At 45.7% G+C, this 19,346-nt stretch overlaps 1 protein-coding gene across 6 annotated transcripts in view; it reads right to left on the bottom strand.

The window, feature by feature from the left end:
• The window catches only part of USP20 (ubiquitin specific peptidase 20), a 24,476-nt gene continuing 5,130 nt past the window's right edge, over positions 1–19,346 (bottom strand). For 4 of the 6 annotated variants that reach the window (XM_068914858.1, XM_068914861.1, XM_068914862.1 and 1 more), the window contains 22 exons: positions 19,218–19,271; positions 17,109–17,171; positions 16,829–16,960; positions 16,109–16,205; positions 15,837–15,906; positions 15,090–15,203; positions 13,845–13,923; positions 12,100–12,541; positions 11,022–11,159; positions 9,670–9,782; positions 9,046–9,218; positions 8,475–8,569; positions 7,889–7,922; positions 7,377–7,422; positions 6,921–7,101; positions 6,331–6,457; positions 6,046–6,215; positions 5,299–5,380; positions 4,767–4,875; positions 4,279–4,381; positions 3,395–3,466; positions 1–2,320 (listed from right to left, as the gene is read on the bottom strand). In XM_068914858.1, coding sequence (XP_068770959.1) covers positions 2,160–2,320; positions 3,395–3,466; positions 4,279–4,381; positions 4,767–4,875; positions 5,299–5,380; positions 6,046–6,215; positions 6,331–6,457; positions 6,921–7,101; positions 7,377–7,422; positions 7,889–7,922; positions 8,475–8,569; positions 9,046–9,218; positions 9,670–9,782; positions 11,022–11,159; positions 12,100–12,541; positions 13,845–13,923; positions 15,090–15,203; positions 15,837–15,906; positions 16,109–16,205; positions 16,829–16,960; positions 17,109–17,171; positions 19,218–19,271 — 2,655 coding nt within the window. In that variant the 3' untranslated portion in view covers positions 1–2,159. The remainder of the gene's footprint in view (positions 2,321–3,394; positions 3,467–4,278; positions 4,382–4,766; positions 4,876–5,298; positions 5,381–6,045; positions 6,216–6,330; positions 6,458–6,920; positions 7,102–7,376; positions 7,423–7,888; positions 7,923–8,474; positions 8,570–9,045; positions 9,219–9,669; positions 9,783–11,021; positions 11,160–12,099; positions 12,542–13,844; positions 13,924–15,089; positions 15,204–15,836; positions 15,907–16,108; positions 16,206–16,828; positions 16,961–17,108; positions 17,172–19,217; positions 19,272–19,346) is intronic. The other 2 variants (XM_068914863.1, XM_068914864.1) reach the window with 1 other exon arrangement.

The raw sequence follows: 19,346 nt of genomic DNA on the forward strand, positions 1-19,346 counted from the left end.
TTGTTGAATGCACATGTATTTATTGTGACACGGTTTCAGCACAAAATGTAACACTTAAGCACAGGAGTGTTATTACAATCTGTACAGCATCTTCTGCATGGCACAGACACAACACAGACATGCAGCCATACAGGGTCTGCAGCAGAATCCAAGAAGGCTGCAGTGGCTAACACAGACAGCTTAAAACAATGAGAAATTCCAACAGTGGCTCATTCTCTGACCTCCCCTCTGGCCTGGCTGGGGATATACAAGCATCCAATAAATAGGATAGTGAAATTAACATGCTGAACCATTTACAGAGACTTTTTTAAAGAAGAATTTGCTGTTTGCAGCAAACATTTGGTCAAAGACATCTGAAGGCCACGTTTTTCATTTCAGAAACTCTTCTCTCCCACACCCTTTTCCACTCCTAGCTGTGAGTTGAAGAGCAGCCTTCCTTTCACCCCTCCCACCCTTTTTCTTCTATATAAGGGCACAGTAAGTGCGTAGGAGGTCATAGCCTCCTGTTGGAGTCTGGTACCAAGGCCAGACTGATGCTGAGGAATCATGAAGGGTCCAAAACCATTAGGAACAGTTTGGCTCTTCAGGCCAAGAGTTTGCTCAGGCCCAAGGGAGAGGCCGCCCCTGCCTTGCTCTGCTTCCATCAACTCTCACTTGAGGGCTTGCAAAGTCGCATGGAATTTTACTATCATTCATCTTTAAGCCAGCAAGGTGAAGAGTTTTGAACAGCCCTGCTGAGAAGAGTAGCGTTTAGCCTTTTTCATCTTAATTCCTCTCTCCTCTGCCTGTTAATCGGGTGCTCCGTGGTTGCGTTAGCAGCAGTAGATTGGGGAGCAAGTTATTTCTGTTCATTAAATGAGCCACTGTATACACAAACAAGATCAGTGTTGAGAAGCTAGAATGAGCTCAGCACACAGGTGGGGGCTTGTTTGCAGAAAACAGCTCCTTCCGAAGAGGCTGCTTCAACAGCCTGAGGCCTGTGCAGCTGGGCACCTTCCCCAGTGCTGAATTACTGCCCTGTCTAGAGGTGACCCATCTGACTAGGCTCTGGGCAAACAAATCCCTCAGAGGGGCCTCCTCATCCTTGACACAGCCATCGCTTCTCATAAAAGATGTGGAGACAGGTCTATGCTTACAGCAGGGTCCTTCTGAGAACAGAGTCTGGACAAGCAGATGAGGGAATTTCATATTAACCAGAACAGGAGCCCAAAAGTCTGCATCACAGCTGTCTTGTGTCCAGCTCTGATGAAGTCTGCCCAGCTAACAGCTTTGTGTTTAAGCTGTTCATGTACCACCCCTGTGAGCTTAATACCCAGGGGGCTGCATCCCTATCTACAGAGCTGCCAGGAGCGTTAGAGGAAACAGTTCAGTGGGAAGCCATTTGAAGAACTTGTCTTGCAGCTTTGTTCTCTGAAACCTTGCTGAACACATGGCATCTGATGCAAGGAGGAAAGAATTCTGCAGGACCATGAAGGTGTAGCTACGGCCAGGGGAGGGGGAAAACAGCCTCTTTCAAGATTTCCTAGTTGCAACTGACGTTGCAAGAACTAGATAAGGAGCAAAACCAGAAGTTGTGTCAGCTGTGCTCCACCAGCACAAAACTTATCAGTCAGGAGACCTTGTGGCTTTAGTCAGCTTCAGATAAACAGGTTTCTCTAGTTGCAACATTGCACACTGGAAACATAAATAACATTTCATTATCTTTATACATTGGAGTATTAAAAAAAAAAAAAAAAGTGCCAGAAGCAAACCCTGCAAAGGAGCAGAGAGATTCAATTCACTGGGGGGCAGGCTGGGAGTGCTGGCTTCTTGTAAGCCAACAAAAGGGAGAGGGATCAAGTCAAAACATTTCCTAGCGAAGTTTGGCTGCAGTCTCCCCTTCCCTCCCCCCCCCCCATGGCTTTATCCCCACTGGGGGGGTGCACAGATGAATTATAGAAAAGTCAATTTTTCACAGTCTTTTCCAGCACCATCTCTATATCCAAAACCACATGAAAGGACAGTGGAGGAAACCTGCCTTCCCAAGAAGTGGTGGTGGGCATTGCACATACCTTTGAGTACCAGACAGAGAAAGAGGTTTGACTCCTCAGGATTCCCCAGCCTTTCAGCCCCACATAGACGTATTCGTGCCATACCTTCCCTGCCCCATCCCGCACTGTTCACACAGCCCGAGTCTCCGCTTCAATCTTCTGCTCCCCGTGTAGGTTCTCCAGTTCCTGGGCCTGGGCCACGTTCTGTCTGATAGCAATTTCTGGGCCCCCTCCATATAGCGTGCTTAAATAAATCCATGTCTCCTCAGAAATCTGCCCATAATCAGCACCTGAAAAGAACAACAGCAGTAATCACACAGGCAGCCAGGTCCGCAGCGCAGGTGCTTGCTCTGTGCAGCCACAATGCGGAAAGCCTGGCGTGTCACAGCCAGGAAGACATCCTCTCCAACCTCTCCCTGCCCAGGCCCATCACCAGGAAAAGTGAGGCACAGGAAGGCATGAGTGGATTCAGACAGTGCAAACTACAGGTACCAACCAGAACGCTCCCCCCCCCCCCCACACACACCCACCCAAGGTGGCAGCTCTGCACCAAGCAGCTGTAGTGACAGCAGTCCCAGCCAGCCCTCTGCAGTGCCACCTGCTGCTGGAAGCCACTGAGGCTCCATGGCAGTTCAGCCGACTGCTCTGGGGTCCTGCTGCATTCGCATCTTCATTCCCCCTAAAAGGAAGCGAGCAATAACAGCCCATGCTATAAGGGCCTATCTAACCCTCTCTCTCATGCACAGCACTGAACGAGCTCTGACAGCCTAGGGGGCCTACAAAAACGCACTCAGACACATCAGCCCCAGGCAGTTTGGGTTCTGCCACCAGAGGAAACTGAAAAAACACCTGGGAAGGACAGCTTAAAATGTTCAAAGCACCAAGCTCGTAAAGTAGAGAACTTTGCTATGAAGGTTACAGCGATGGAAGAAAGCAGAAATGATTGCTTTGAGAGATACCAAGGTATAAATGCCATCTTTATCTGTTTGACAGGAGAGCTCAGCATAAACAGAAGCAGAGTTATTTCACAAGCTGAACCACAGCAGATGCTGAAGTCAAGAGCAACACAAAGATTTAAGCTCCATCCTGGGCAAAGGAGAAAATGGTGGAAAGGGCTTGGGGAACAGCAACAGAAGCAGATGGGAGACTGCAGGTTTTACTATAGAAAGTCACATCATCAAGTGGGTCATGCAGGAGCTGCCAAATGGAGAGTTGAGATGGCTCACTCAGGGCAGTCAGCACAGAGATGTGTGCAGAGAACTCTCATCTTCTAGAAAACCATCTTGCTGTGTTCCTGCTTCGTTACGGACAGATGGATATTTCAGGAACAAAACTTCAAAGTCAGCAAACACAACAAGCCTTACCCTGCTTAACTTGCACGTGGCCACCGGCTTTTGTAAGTGCAATCTTGCTGTTGTCTATTGGTCCAGGAGGCTCTGTAAGAGAAGAAATGTGTCAGAAAACCATTCTGTTTTCCACGCTTTCCACCCATCTTCTGACCATCATCTGGCTTAGAGGCAGCAGAGCCAGTGAAGACTGAGAAGAGGCTTTTGCTAAGCTGTAGAGTATTCATATTAGAGGGATATTAAGTTCAGGGGGCTTTTTAAGTAAGTGGCTGATGCCAACTGATATGTGGGGAAGGGATCGTTCATGGAGGAAAAAGCTCAACATTAATACTAACAATACAGGGAATCAATACACTGCCATCAGGTATGGAGAGCTCTAGTTAGAGAAAGCAATATTAAACACAAAACCCTACAGTAAAGGAATTTCCCAACAGATAGGGAACTCTGACCTGCCGGAAAAGGCAGTAAGAACAGCAACAGTACCCAGGGGAATCTGTCTGGAGCAGTAAAGTCCAGACCTTCCAGGGCAAAGACATCCACTTCCATTACGTGGGAACTGAAAAACAAAAGGCTGACGTAGTTACTGCTGATGTGGTCCTTGACTGTGCGCTTATGCTTGTAAGAAGCTGCTCAGAAACGAGATCTGACAACCATGCCGTGCACCCTGCCAGGCTCCGTTTCCACCAGATTCAGCTTATTTCCCAAGGTAGATCTCTTGTTATTTCTGCCCTGCCCTCAGGGATCTGCAGGCAGCCTGAGTGGCTGGTCACTAACTCCATTCAGCATCAAGTCATACCAGTCAGGTACAATGCTCACTGAAGTGCACCCAGCAAGTACCATCCTTATTTCCATTCCGCCTTCCTTTCACCACTGACAGACTCCAGAGGTCTCTGGCTTCTTACCGTTATCCTTCCCCTTGACAAAGGCTTCCCACTCACGGAACCACTGCATGCTAATACAGTAGATGACGCTTGGAGACTCCTCTGCCTGGAAAGCCTTGTTCAGCTGGAAGAGCAGAGAAAGGAGGGAAGGATTTAAGTCACTGCTGAGATGAGGGGGAGACCCTTCCATTAACTGTCAGGCAGCCCCACCATTCTTCAAGCTATCCCCTGTAATCCCACCACCTTCCTCACAACCTGTTCCTGCTTACTAGAGCAGACAAGAGACCAGGATGGTTTCAAACTTCATGTCTCCATGCAGCTACACACAGCATTATCATGTTCCAGCTGCCCCTCTCCATGCTGGTACCACTGGGGAACCCCCATAATCAATGTCCTGGCCATGCTGTAGATCACGTTCTGGAAGGCAGGGGCAAGAGTTTTCCACTAAATGTCTGTGACGAGGTCTCCGTTTCCACCTCCACCCTTTGCCAGATCCTTCCCATACGAACCTTGATGAAGGTGTCGATTTCAATTCTCCTGCGTTTGGCAAGGGCTTCAATCTCCACTTGGCAAATCGAGCACACGTACAGATGGTTCACAGCAGGGCCACCCCCGAACCTGAGCCCAGGAAGAGAGGGAAGGGAATGGAGAACTGCAGCAGGGCAGAAGCGCTTCCCAACCCCGAATCTTACAGAGATTGATTTTTTTTTTTTTTTTTTTTAAAAACACTACTCCAGGCACTGGTAAGGAGGGGTGTCTGCAGCTGTTTTCTGAATGGATGGTACTGACTTTGCTCTACACAGCAAGGGTCACAGCAATATTGCTCTGGGACGATGCATTGATACAGCTCATTTTGGTCAAATTAGGAGGCTCTACCAAATACCACGTTTGGCTGTCCACACCAAGTACTGTATAAACCTATAAGGTGCCTATGGGAAGGCATCACGTCTTGGTCGCTGCCGAGTTGGGAAGACCCCAGGATGACAGACTAGTCTAGTTAACAGAACACAGTGGAGGGAGGAATGAACTGGACATCCTCACCTGTTGTAGAGATATTCCCACACGTTCTGGGGTAGAATCACCACCAGGTCATCAATGTAATGATATTTATTAGGAGGGATTCCTGTGAATGAAAGGCGAGAGAGTTAACCAGAGAACTGGTTATTGTCGGATAAAGACACAAATAGCAAAAAGGCAGATCTTTCCCACTGAAAGCTTCCCGATTCTGGAATCGGCTTTCTCTGTTGAAGGAAAACAGTCAAGAGTTCGTTAATTTTGGAGGTTTCTCAATTAATGGCCTCAATTTCTAAATCAAGTGCTTCATTTTCAAATGGAAATTTATAAACATATGAGGGCTTCCCAGCATGATAAATCAAGACACAGAACAGTAAAACATGTCTGTTATCAACTCTCTTCAGTAGCGTGTGCTCCATTCTCCAAACAAACACTGACAGCCAACCTTCCTGATAGGGTAACACAGATAAATGCTGCCTTATCTGCTTTCCACAGGTTTGTTTTTAAAAACAACCAGAGAACTGAAAATTGTTGTTTCCCAGCACTTCACATCCCTCTGGGCCTCCGATCAGCAGGACAATGGGGTAATTGTCTTATCTCTCCCTGAGCAAGCTGGAGTTTCTGCCAATGAAGTGGATCCTACTGCAGCATTCATTGTATCAGGACTATAGTTGGAGCTTTTTTTTCCCCCCCTGTATTTGTTAACGTATCAGGCAGCAAAAGGGTGCAGCTGAAAGTTGCACGCTATTCCCAGGTCCAGCAGCAGTGCCTTACCTCCATGAGAGCACAAAAAGGTGTGATTGGTGATAGGACCAGGCTCAGCAAAGGTGTTGAATTTATTGAGCCACTCGCGAGAGATGTAGAACTGGAGTAAACTGTGCTCCTTCATGCTGGCAAGGGACACAACTTTTTGGCGCTCTCGCACAGCCTCTTCACTGCTTTTCCTTCAGTAGAGAAGGGAAGAGAAAATGAAGCAATCCCTGAAATTTTAGTTTTCCAAAGACATTTCCAGGTATTCTGCCACCAGCAAGGGACTGCTGCATCCGGGGCACGGCTCACCTGTAGAACAAGACATAGGCTTCTGCATTCTGTACCACAGTCTCATGGACTTCAGTGACATACTGGTCATCAAACTCATACCACTGGCCATTGATCACGTTCTGGCAGTAGGCTATGTAATGCCCACCTGTAACAGAGGAAATGCAACAGAGTGCAGAGAGAAGTCAGGCCTGGGATAATGTCAGCAGCACAGCAAGGATTAGCCATGAGCTGCTGGCACAGAAAGGAGAAAAAGCAAGAGAGGCAGAATTCCTGTTCAGGCAAGCTTTGCAGGAGTATGGGAACCTGCCACTGACACCCCGATCTGCCTACCTTGGAAAGGGCTTCTTTAATGAGCATGAACCCTGGGGTATGAGCCAACCTAGCAGCAAGACTGAAATAGCTGCAGGGGATCTATCAAAAGCTGCCCAGCTTCAAAGGGCAGAGGCTGAGCAAGCCTAGGAACAGGAGAGTGGGCCGTACACTGCAGAGCACCACCTTCATCCCAGAAGCGGTGCTGGCTAGCCCTGGAACACACTTCTGGCCTTCTCATACTCATCTCTTTCATAATCGATCACCTCTAACATATACTCCTAGGAAGAAGGACTTACTGCCTGCTGTGCCGTGATGGCAGATGACTGACAGGAGATCGTAGGTGGTGATCTGGGAGACACACTCCTTGGCTAGGAAAGGTCGCAGATCCAGCCCTTCCAAGGGGAAGGAGACATGACTGTTGATCTTGAAGGAATACATCACCTCATGCCGGAACCGTTTCAAGTGGATGCAAAGAATCTAAAAGAGCAGAGACAGAGAGCACCACAGTGCAGCGTTGCTAACGGGTACTCTGATCCGCCAGCATCTCTGTGCATGCTCTGCTCTTTGCAAGGGTTTCTTGCCCTTTACTCATAAATCCTGCCGGCTCATCAGCTTAGAAATCTCTTCTGGTCTACATAAAGGACTTTGCTACCAAAACAGACTGCTATTTCCATGCTAGGTCTAGCCTCCTTACTTCCTCAAACAGCGGCAGCAGCTGAGAGAGAACTAGGAAACAAGCTGCTTTTACTCACCTCTGGTAGCCGGAGGACTTTGCAGTACTTCACTCCATTCCGCAGTCTGAGGGAGAAGGAGAAACCACTTGTGAGAAATCTCTAGAGGAAAGGAACGCCAAAAGGCAAGGCCACTCGGGCCAAGTTCTGCATCCAGTCTTGCTCACTTTGAAATCCAAGACAAATCCTTGGATGTCATCAGCAACAAATTCAGGCCCTTTGCAGCACCCTTCCCAAATGAAGCACAGTATGAGCAGTTTGTCATGTCTCTTCTTTCTAATACAATAACCCCATTACTGCCAAGCCACATCCCCATTCATACCCCTCCTCTTCTTTCTTTTCCCACAGCTAGCACTTCTCCTACCTGAGATCAGTGATCTCTGAAGATCAGAACTCTAGCATAAGGCAAGGCAGATTTTACATGCCAGTTAGCAAAAGAAACATTCAGGTAGAAGGCAGAGCAAAATTTTTGACAGTTGGACAGAGAAATGACATTCCAGAAATATAACGCAATACAGATAACGCAGACTTACTTTTTACACCGCTCACAACTGTACATGTTGTCCCCTGCAGATGAAGAAAAGTTATGCAGTTACTCACAGCACACAACTCCGATAACGATACGCTTCCATTCAGTGTGGGGAAGCCAAGTTAAGTAGCCTCGTGGGGAAGCCACGGTAAGAAGAAATCAAAACAAGTACTTCCCTCAATAAGTGTAGGCATGAAGAGAATGTAGTCAGCTAGCAGAAAAATATACAGTTGTCCACCGACACGAGCGTATATGTCAGATGGTGCAAGTCCTTTAGAGCTTAAGAAATGGATGGAGAAAGCTAAGAATCTAAGGGGGTAAGGAGCCACAGCACTCAAAAACGAACAACAGCCATGTCTGCTCCTGGCTGAGAACACTTGCACCTCGATTCAAAATGAAAAAGAAGCACCCTTGAGCAGATGGGAAAACTCATTTCTGTCCAGAGAAAGTGAACTATAAAGTTTTGGTACTGCCAGTTTCTGAGTGAAATACTGTGGCAGGCTTTCCATCCACCTCCAGAATGCATGTGAAACATTCTTCCATGAATTTTTCTTGTTTCTTGCTGTCAGTCCCCACGGAAGCTAACTCACCCTTCAACTCATCTGCTGCAAAAAAGGCAGCAAGACAATCCTCCAGCGTCACAACAGGACCCCAAAACCAGCTCGGGATACAGGAAACCACGAATCTGCAGAAGAGAGGGGATGGAGAGAAAGAACTGTAGATGAACTAGCTGGACACTTTGGCTTACAAAACCCCAAATGGTTTGGTTTCCTTCAAGCTTGCAGGTCCTAAGTTGGCCTCATAGCCTCATTACAGCCTCGCAGAGGTGCGGCGAAAGCAACAATTTCCCCTCAGCTGAAGTTCCTACTGGGATTGCTCAAACTGGAAACAATTTGGAAAACTACACTGGTAATTCATCTGCTCTGGAGGGCAGATGTAAGTGAAGGATTACCAGCTGCACAAGAGGTCTCAAAGGGAATGACGGAACAAGAGTAGCTGGTTTATGCGAAAAGGCCGAAACAGACCTGTGAGATACTGTCCTCATCCAAGGAATGGTTACAATTGACATTTCTGCTGTAAGCACCACCGGTTACAGCTAGCTGTCTTCCAGCCATGGCAGGGCCAACCCCAGGAGAAAGAGGCCCTGCATAGGGAACACACCTCCGGATATACTCCATGATGAAAGCAATCCAGCCTTGCGAGGCATAGTTGTCACCACACGCCCCCGTCTTAGCCGGCACGTTTTGGTAGATGGCAGAGTGCAGCTTGGCCAAGTCCTCCTTCCCTGGGATTGGGAGTGACAGGTCCTGGAACGTCTCCACTGTCGTAGAAACCTGGAAATATCCAAGAGGAAGGGGCCTGGGTTTCCTGTGCACATAACGGAGCTGGGACATGATCTTCATCACCTTTTATCACTGCTTGGACTTTGTCTAGGCTAGAAGCCCGAGTTGGCATTAAGAGCAGCCCACTCCGGTTAATTGTTTCTAACTGCCATCAGCAGGAAGACTTTTGACACGTCTTTTGCAGCGCACGAATCAGTTTTCTAATATCAATGTGACATTGCTAGGCCAACTCAGTAACACAGATAAGCAAACAGGCCCCTACAGAGATAGGCTATTTCTTGGCATGGTAGGTTTCTCACGCCTCACCCACCACCCGTCTATTGTCATTTTAGCAGGCCTACTGCATCCCACAGTATTTGGGAACCGAAGTGCCATTTCCCAAGCAGAGGCCGAAAAGCTACAGGATTGGGCTTTTTTGATTGACAGCCATCAGGGGACTCACTCTGTCACAGGTGAGGCACTGCACCAGGCTGAGAATGGAGCCATCAAAGATGTCAGAAATCACACTGCGATAACGAAGTTCTTTCTTCTTTTTCCCAGAAGCCTGCATCTGGGCTGAAAGAGAAAAGGAAGCCCCGTCATCTAGCAGCTCTTTCCCAGTCTGCTGTCTCAGCAGTCATGCAGCCACACAACAAGAGCATAGGACAAGCGCTGCCCTGCGCGTTCAGACCCCACTTGCGTGCCAACAAGACAGTGGAGCCCATGGTAAACTGGCATGAAGAACCCTGCTGCTTCAGATGGTACAAAGAAAGGGGAGGTAGCCAACTGTCCTAATACAAATGAGCCCGCTCTCGGCAGGCGGAAATTGTGTTTCTGGAAATCTCACCTCCATCCTCTTACTATATGTTCAGAGGCCTCACTCCGTCACATAGAGTCCCTACTTTTCTGAGGCCCCGCAGTATTTTCTCCTAAGCTTTACACTTTATTTCCTCTCCCCCTTCACCTGCTTGTGTACTTTGTCCTTTCCTTTCTGGCGTTTGCCATGTGTACCCCAGGTGTCTTATGCTGGGGAAGACTCTCAGCCAAGGACTGGCTGAACACGGCTGTTTTGTTTAATAACAAACCCTCCTTCCTATGCACACAGAGTGCTTTTTATCAGGCCAGAACATCTGTGGCTGCACTGACCTCAGCCAAGGGGCTAGCGCAGAGTTTAGGAAAGAATGCTGTTATTGAACAGCTGTAGGGACAGTGGTATCAGCACACATCATTGTGTTTGCAGCTCACGCAAGGATGGGGGATTTAGTTCTGCAGTTTGCTTGGGATGAAGAGACAAGTTTAACAGTAACAAAAGCCAGCCTCCATCCTGAAGCCTTAACAATGCTCCCAGCACCGAATTGACATTTTTACCCTTAGTTCTATTATTGTGAGCCCAAAACGTCTGAGAGCCAGGAGACTCTCAGTAACATCATCTTACAGTCCCTAGACATGCTATGAAGTACAAGTCTGGCAGACAAAGTCTGGCAGACTCCACAAAAGGACAGAAATTGTACCGGGGACTTCATAGTTATTTTATTAATAACAGAGCATGCAGACATAGACATGGAAATCATTTCAGGCTCCAATATATGAGCACACTAGAATATCTGTTGTGCACAGAGCTTGACTTCAGTTGCAGAAAGTTTACTGGATTCTTTGCCTAACACTATCTTACAAAGCAGTGATGTCCAGGAGAATCAGCATTTCTTACAACTGTTAACAAAAGAGCATGATGGATTCTTTCTCCTGCAAATGAACACCACCTCCTCCACATGCTCCCCTTTGCCTCCAAGCATATGCCAGACATCTTTGCTCTACCTTTCTTGAGTACATAGGAGGGTCCAAGCCTGGCAGGACTGGAGCGAGGGGGACTGCTAGAGAGCTTGGAGTGCATCTCATGATGAACTGGACTGCAGGGGCGTGAAGAGCAGCGCACGTAAGCATCGTTGTCAGGCTCTGTTTGGAAAACAAGGAGGGGGAAAAAATACTGCTGAAAATCTCAGTTATGCAAGCCCAGCCTATTGCAGTCCGTCTCAGCCCGGCTCCCAGCCCTGAGTTCTAGCACAAAGTCTTGCCCAGCACAGAGAGTTCAGTATCTATTAACTGTCCCACTTGCACAGATTGGCAAATGACAGCCCCCTCAGCGCATGAATAAGAATGCATATAGAGCTATACTAAAGAGCTAATAATTATATTAAAGAAAAACAAAACACCATTTTTATCACACTTGTGCCTAATCAGGTTTTACAGCTTGCTCCTGTATCCTTAATCCACATAAAGAGCATGGCTGCCTTCAGTGCCAGTTGGCACAGTAAGAGCCTTACATAAAAAAGTGTTGAAAGATCGGATATGTTCAGCTGCAGGTGACCCCACACCTACATCTTAACTGCTGCTCTTTTCTTTTCCCTAATGCACAAAATATACCAACCGCGCATCTCTCTTTTCTCTGCACAAAGCCCACAGTCCAACATTAACAAGTTATCTTCTTTTACTTCTCTTTCACAGCCAACATTTTCCCAGGCCAGCCTATCAGCTAAAACAATGTACACATTTAAAACCTCCTTAAATTAAGAAAAGGCATTAATAGCGTCTGCAGTTTCGAGAGAGGCAGCTCTCATTGCCTTCAGGGTGTAGTCCTCATTCAGCTCCATTGCACTTTAGCCCAGCTAAACACTTTTCTGGCTCAGTTATGTTTTCTTACAGCAGCACTTTTGCACAAAGGCAGAACTACTGCTAGGAGTACTGAAAAAAAAAAAAGTCTTGGATGCAAAGTCTTTTTTGAAACCCATAGAAGGAGTAGTCACACTATGCGTTGTTTGCCATTGCGTTACAATGTTGTCCCACTGTAGGAAAACAACGTCTTCTCACAAATAACACGACTGGAAGAGGTTTATACCTGGTGTCCTACACGGGCTAGCAGGACAGGGAGCAGGGGGCATCTCAGGGGAGGCTCTACCATCAACTGGCATCATGGTAGTATCAACATCTGCATCCTCATCCACCTGCTCAGAGTTGCTGCGCCGATGGCCACAGGAGAACTTACGGTCCTTCATTCTCTCTTTCTCAGAGATACCTCTCCCTGCTTCATCCTGGATCAGCAACTCCGTCTCTGCCAGGGAGCTGTTGCCCATGCCCCCAGTGGTCCGGCTTTGACCATCCCCTTCACCCCTGTCACTGCTCGAGTCACAGGAAAGGAACTCATCCTCTGAAGGACTGCGGTCACCCTCTCGCTTGTCATCTTGGTCACTGGTATCCAAATCCCTTGTCTCAGCAACAATTGGTTCCTTTAGTTCTTCGTGAAGCTGATCCATCAGGCAGCGCAGGAACTCCTGAGTGTCCTGAAAACCAGGAGCAATTCCACATTAGTTAGTGTCCATCCAGAAATGGGAAAGGAGCAAAAGAACAAAGAGATCGGTCCATTCACAGCCTCTTTCAATGCTGCTCACAAAAGTTAGCCACTTCCGTTACACAAGGAGACCCTTCTAAAGCAAAGTACCCTAGAGGTGTACCATCAAGCCTGTCTCCTCAGCAAAGGGCTTTAACTCCTAATGATGAAAGGCCTACTTTTTATCTTAGAACATCTTCAGCTGAAGGACACCGAAAACCTAGAGAGTAGCTGCAACGTGCAAACCATGAGCTTATTCATCAGAGTATTACCACAGATAAGAGGCAAGAGGCCAGCAGAAACCTAATGAAGGCAGCAGATTCTTATCCACAGAAAAAATTTTCATGAAAACTGTCTTCTGCTCACGATGATCCCTCTCAGAGAGGGCAGATTAAAATCTTTAATAATCAGGGAATTGAACCAAAAACCAAATGGTCAGGGTACAAGCTCCTAAATATACAATACTTGGTAAAAAAAAAAAAAAAAAGCTGGTACAGTGGCATCAAAGGACCTGCTGGAAAGCTACCTGGTATTGTGACAACTCTAGGCAGTTAATTAAGTTTCTGTTATTTTAGGGAAGCTTGGCTTTTAGCCTGCCCTGCCTTGCTTTCAGCTTTCTCTCTTTACAGCTAAAGAGTTTTCCAATTCAAAGTACTTTATACTTTACATCAAAGATAAATACAGAAGTTCTTTCTTTATTTTTATCCACTGTTTTGACTTGCTATCAGTATCACAGCTTAGATGTACTGTCTACTGTCACTTCTTTTCTAATCATAGTTTGATGTTTACATTTTATTCTAAAGAACAAACACTAGAGACGCACATCATAAAACTTCAAAGAAAAAAAGACACTATCTTTAAGTAAGATTTGTTTTGCTGTAAATCCCTAGAAAATGAATATAGAACACTCATATTTTTAACATTTTAGCGCAGATTTATCCAGGTTTACCAGCTAATACCTAAGTCTTATATAGCACATAGCAATACATTTCAAAGCCCTTTATAAAGGAGGTCACCATCATAATTTTGTACGTGAGAAGACAGACATAGAAAGATGCACTGATTTGATACCAGCAAGTCAGAGGCAGGGCCTAGAAAAGAACCCAGGTCTCCTGAATCCCAAAGGGCTTTATCTGATCACTAACACTGACACAAAGCAGGGGCATGACCCCGAGCACAATCTCCTGTTTCCAGACACAAGGAAGAAAAACCCCACCATTTTTTGGAATAATGGAGTGGTTTGGTTGAGGCCCCACCTGCTGTGCATAGCCTCGGAACATGGGGTTGACAAGCTTAATTCCATGAGATAGACTGCTTGGAACAACATAACTCGGGCTGTTTAGATACAAAAAAAACAAAAAGAAAAGTTAGTTTCCTTAGCAGGCCTGAAGCCAGTTTGTGTAATAAGCAACAGAACAGGGAGCGGTAACTGCTTAAAGAGGGCAGAAGATAATTATGCACCTGCAAAGCCTAGGCATATATTTCTTTATTAGCTGGATGACATACAAATTAAGAGGTAGAAAACATCTCTCAGGCATTTCAGTCTATCCTCCTAGAGAGGATCTTCCCTAGAGCACATTTAACTTAAAGCTCTGGCTGCAATTTGGCTTGTCTCAGGTGATGGATTATTGCCAGGGCAGGGTTTTGCAATCAGTTACTTGGTTTGATTTCACAGCAGCATATCTGTCTCAAAATCTGGGTGGGCTGGCCAGGGACCAGTAAATGAGGTAAATCAAAACCAATATTAAAATGACATTATACTACTTCAACAGTTGTTCTACAACCTGCTCCATAAAGACACAGTCCACTTTTGCGCCGGATCTTACTTGCCCCATATGAACACCTAACACAAAACATGCAATGCCATGTAGATACCTGGCTTAATTTTTTTCATGTGATTACAGTTTCATAGGCCAGCCAACTTTTCAGATTTCAACAGAGCTGCATTATCTTACAGCACCCTTTGAATTGGTCTAGAATTTGAACCAGTAGCAAACATCTCCCTCCCAAATCACCTGCATTTTCCACTCTTACTAGTAAAAATCTCAGTGTCGGATGTGTACTGCTTTTTCCATCCAAATCCTCAAACCCTCTGCTAATCAAAAGCAGTGTCATTAAGTGCTGGTCAGTGCATGGAACATACCCAGAAATAGCCAAAAGTATTCCCTTACCCCACCATTTTTTCTTCCCTGCCGATAGAGAAGCCATATAAACAAATCTCTTCCCTTTTAAAGCATTAACATTAAAAACGCCTTCTTTTGATCATGGACATCAATATGCCCACTCTATCACCAATAGCAGGATATGGGGTCTTCTAGAGATGGGAGAATCCTTGCATACCATCTATGCAGGGTTTGAACTGACTGCCTTAGAAGATGCACTTCTCACTGAAGCTCAAATTCCCTCGGTTCTGAATACGGCATCAGCCCAAACAGAAGTATGGAACTCGGGGGAAGTATGGAACTTTTTTTAGATTGGGGGGGGGGAGGGCGATCACTCACCGTTTCTTATGCCAGACCTCAGATACCAACTTCTGGTAACTTTTGCACAGTGCTGGTTTCTTATCTGTACGGACTAGCCCACCACACTCCAGAAAAAACTGTGTGAGAGGTGGGCTACAGGGAGGGAAAAAAAAAAAGAAAAAGAAAAAAAGAAAAAAGAAGAAGATTCAGTGGGCAGAAATTTCTCCTCTGCTTCCATTTGAGGTTTTGTCAAAACTTAAACGCATGACTTTTTGAAAGCATACTTAAAATATTTTTTTTTAATTAGGGAAGAAGTGATTCTAAACGCAGATTTGATTCCTAACTTGATTAAATTGAAAGGGCTGATCTGAATCTGTTCCCCATGTACAGAAGAGATCCTGGAGTTAGTTGCACAGCAGGACGTCTATCGAATATTTTAGGATATGGGTTGTTAGAATTGTATCACTGGGGAAAATGAAAGAGACGTGGCACATGTTCCCATGTGATAAATACCTTTCTCTCACAATGGAAACTATGAAGTTTTACTTCCAGCACTCATTGAAACATGAGTCTCATATGCAGCCTTAAGTCTGCTGTTAGCTCAGTTTCCTACTGTAAAACTTTTATTGCCCTGAACAAACACCATACTTTTCACATTCCCTTTTCTGCATCTAGCCTGGCTGATTTCTCTTTGCATGACTCATGAAGGTCTCAGATCAGAAGTGCCAATTCTGGTGTTTAGTGAAGTCTAGTATAAAGACTCTACTGAAAGGCCCTAATGCCTACCAGTTAGAGAGAGCCTGAAGTGCTGCATTCATGTAGCAGGAGTTCCCAAGATTTTTCATTCCAGTAAGGCCTAAAGCACAAACAAGAGACGTTGTCAAAAGACTTTCTAGAACTGCTGCATTCTACAATCCTCCCCCAAAGGAGAGGGAATATGGCTCTTTCTAGGCAGGCTCCACGCCCTGTTCTTATTGAAACTAGGGACCTCTCAAGGCAGGCCCTACAGATTGCAGAGCTACTCTCCCCGCCTTTTCATCAGCTGGGTGCAGAGTTACCTCTTGGTTTCAAATCATCATCCTCTGATTCAGATTCACCTTCATCAGCCACTGCAATAGGAACAGCTTTCAAAGGGTGAGCAGGCAATGGAGAGTCCTAGATTAAAGACACAGAAATAGAGCATCGGTGAGAGGATTGCTCTAAAAGATGGGTTGTGAGAGATGTTATCTGTATACATACATCTAGCCTGCCGTTACAGAAAGCGCGTTGGGAAGAGAAGGACCAATTGCACTCTCTACCCTTCTCACTAACGCAAGGAGGGAGTAGAAATAGTCCCATTACTGCTTCCGCTACATATGACACAAGGGGCATCAAGAATACGCAGTAATGTCACTAGTACATGTGTTTCTAATCTGGCAGCTAAAAAAATTTGAAGGACCATGCAGTGAAAATAGAGATGTGACAGTTGTGGTTCCTCCTAGAAACAGATGCCTCCTGGAAAGGGCTAGAAAAGATTAAAAACAAAAAAAAAGGACAAACAAAAAGCACGGATATTCAAGTAATTTGGAAGTCGTCTTGCTGGGAGATCCTATATAAGGCAAGCCTATTGATCCTCTGACTACAAGTAGACACTTTCAGTGAAAGAGTTCCTATCATAATGAAGGCCCGGACAATAGTGAAAACTTCTTGGTTAATTTTGCAACAAGTAAACAAAAACCCTGCCAAGCATTCAGGCCCACTGAGCTACGCTCTCCTGCCACGTTGTCAAACAGACCTACCGGTTCCGTGAATTTTACTGGCGGTGACTGAGTGTGCGTTGCCAGCCGCTGGTCCAAGAACACCTCCTTTTCACAAGCGTAACACCAGACCCGGAAAGTGGTCAGGTTCACTGTCAGGTTGTGCTTTTTGGCCTAAAAATTAAAAGGTCAAACAACGAACATGATATGTTGACAGCTAAACTCAAAGGGAAGCACAAAACTATCAGAATAGGACAGATTAGAATTAGGTAATGGGAAAAATCCAGCTCTGTCTTAAGGTGGCCAACAGAGAAATGCTCACCTGTGCATGAAGTGTGCTGTGGTCAGCAAAGGATTCCCCACAACCAACATAAGGACAACCAACCTAGTGACAGAAGAGAGCATAGGTACAATGAGCACACCAGTCTCCAAACAGCTAGATGTTTCAGTGTAAAAATCGCATCACTCCCTGGCACGCAATGAAATTCAGATCCTTTGATGAAAGAAGACCAGTGATTCTACAGTCATCCTGTTATTCTCTTCTTCCCCAGCAAACCTGAGTTAAGCACCTTGGGTTTTTTCCTTCCTTTTTAACAAGTATGCTTTGAAAAGGACTAGAAATGATACTTCTATGAATAGTGAGTCTTTGCAGTGTCATTAGCTAAAGCCTCTCTCAGTCTTCATATACTGAGGAATGCTCCCTGAAAAGCAGGCATCACAAAACCTGTCACAGTCTTTGACAGCTACAGCAAAATGTTTTGCCAAATGAGGTCCTTGGGATGGAGGGTGAGCCTCGTACAGGTAATAGAGGTCCACTGTAGAATCTTCTACATTAGATGGCACATAAACATCTTCAAGAAAGGAGAGGGGGGACTGCAGCACAGAGAGCTCCCCTGCTGCACTGTACTCTCTCTACTTCTGCTAAGAAAGGAAGGAAGAAGTGGCAAGACCTGAGCAGAAAGCGATGGTGGAGGAAGGTGAACAACAGCAACAGAGCTACCGCCCATTCCATCCCCTTTGGAGACCAGATCACCAGTTCTGAAAAGTCAAAGCGTTGTCTAACCCTAGGTGGGAAGTGAAAAGGAATCCAAAAACTTTAGCAAAACACCATATTCTTGTGGTAGAAAAAGTTTAGGAACCACTGCTCTAGACCACACAGCACCTCATACAAGAGTGATCTTTCCAAAATAGGTGAGTCCCCATAATAATGGGCCGGGATGAACAGGAGCAGCTGTTTGGGAAAGAGATAGACACTGGACAATCCACAGCTGCTGCTTATAGTGTTTACGGATAAGAAAAAAAACTCAGTGATATTTTCCTTCCTTCTGCCTCACAGCAACAGTTCCAGGAGTACTGGTGGACTGTATCAGTGACTGGGCAGAAAAGTTACCTAAAATATATCTAACAAAAGCAACAAAATGACACTGACAAGAACTGCAACTTCTTTAGCTAAGGGAATCTCATCTGCATTGTTGAAAATTACCATGTATGTTTGTGGCATAACAGGAGAGATTATAAGTGTTATGATCATAGTACACACACATGCTATCCTAAACTGCAACGTCACCCAACCAGCTGTACTGTCTATAACTTAGGCCCTTCTCAACCGTGCTCTTTATTATCCTTTCCAAGCTAATGATTCTTGTGAAACGACCTCAGGACTCTACGCCCAGCATTTTTACTCTCGCTTTTTAAGTGAGTGACTTGGTAATGTTGTTGAAAATCTCTCCATCATCCATCTGTTTCAGAAGGCTGACAAATCCCTCGCTTCAGAGTGGCTGCAGTGTGCAGGCACATGGAGATAAGAGACTTTCATTGCTTTAGCAATTCTGCTTGCACAGGGTTCACAAGCAACCAAGAAACACTTCTCCCCAACCCCTGCTGACAGTCAGGGTGACAGGGATCAAGAAAAAAAAGCTGGCCTATGTGAGTCAAGCTCCGCTATGGCCAAAAAAGGTCCAGTTACGCTATATCTGAACCTGGCCTGTTTCAAACAAGATGGCATTCTGACTCTGTTCCAAGATTGCAACTATTCGAGAGAGCCCTTTGTCATTCCTTTCTGCCTCATTGCTCCGAGTAATGTCTTCCAGGTTCTCACACCTGCAGCCTCCTGTGACAGTTGCCAGCAGAAGCAGGACCCAGCCAGTCAGTCAGTGCTGGGCGTTATGTTTATTCCTACTCGGACTACCAGAGGGAAATCACCTATGAGGAGAGAACTGTTATATCTTGGCATATTCTGACAGCATTAGTATTTAGTCTAGGGAACCTTTTTCTCAGAATTTCATCAAAAACTGGTAGATATGTCTACTGTGACCCCACCTTGGCTTCCAGCTTTGTTGTTGTTTTAAGTACAACACATTCCTATGATATTCAGAAATTTTAAAAGAGAAGTCCCACTGTATCATGCACACAAATAGCAAGTTATTTTTACCTGAAGACAAGCCCAGAGATTTGGTCCCACAGCTCCACAAGACTGGCAAGTTCCCTGCAACCATGATAAAAGGTTTGTTTGTTTTTTCTTGGTTTGTTTTTAAGTAATCTACTCCTTCAAGAGTGAGAA

This window comes from Struthio camelus, chromosome 20 (genome assembly GCF_040807025.1).
Source record: "Struthio camelus isolate bStrCam1 chromosome 20, bStrCam1.hap1, whole genome shotgun sequence".
NCBI classification, from domain to species: domain Eukaryota; kingdom Metazoa; phylum Chordata; class Aves; order Struthioniformes; family Struthionidae; genus Struthio; species Struthio camelus.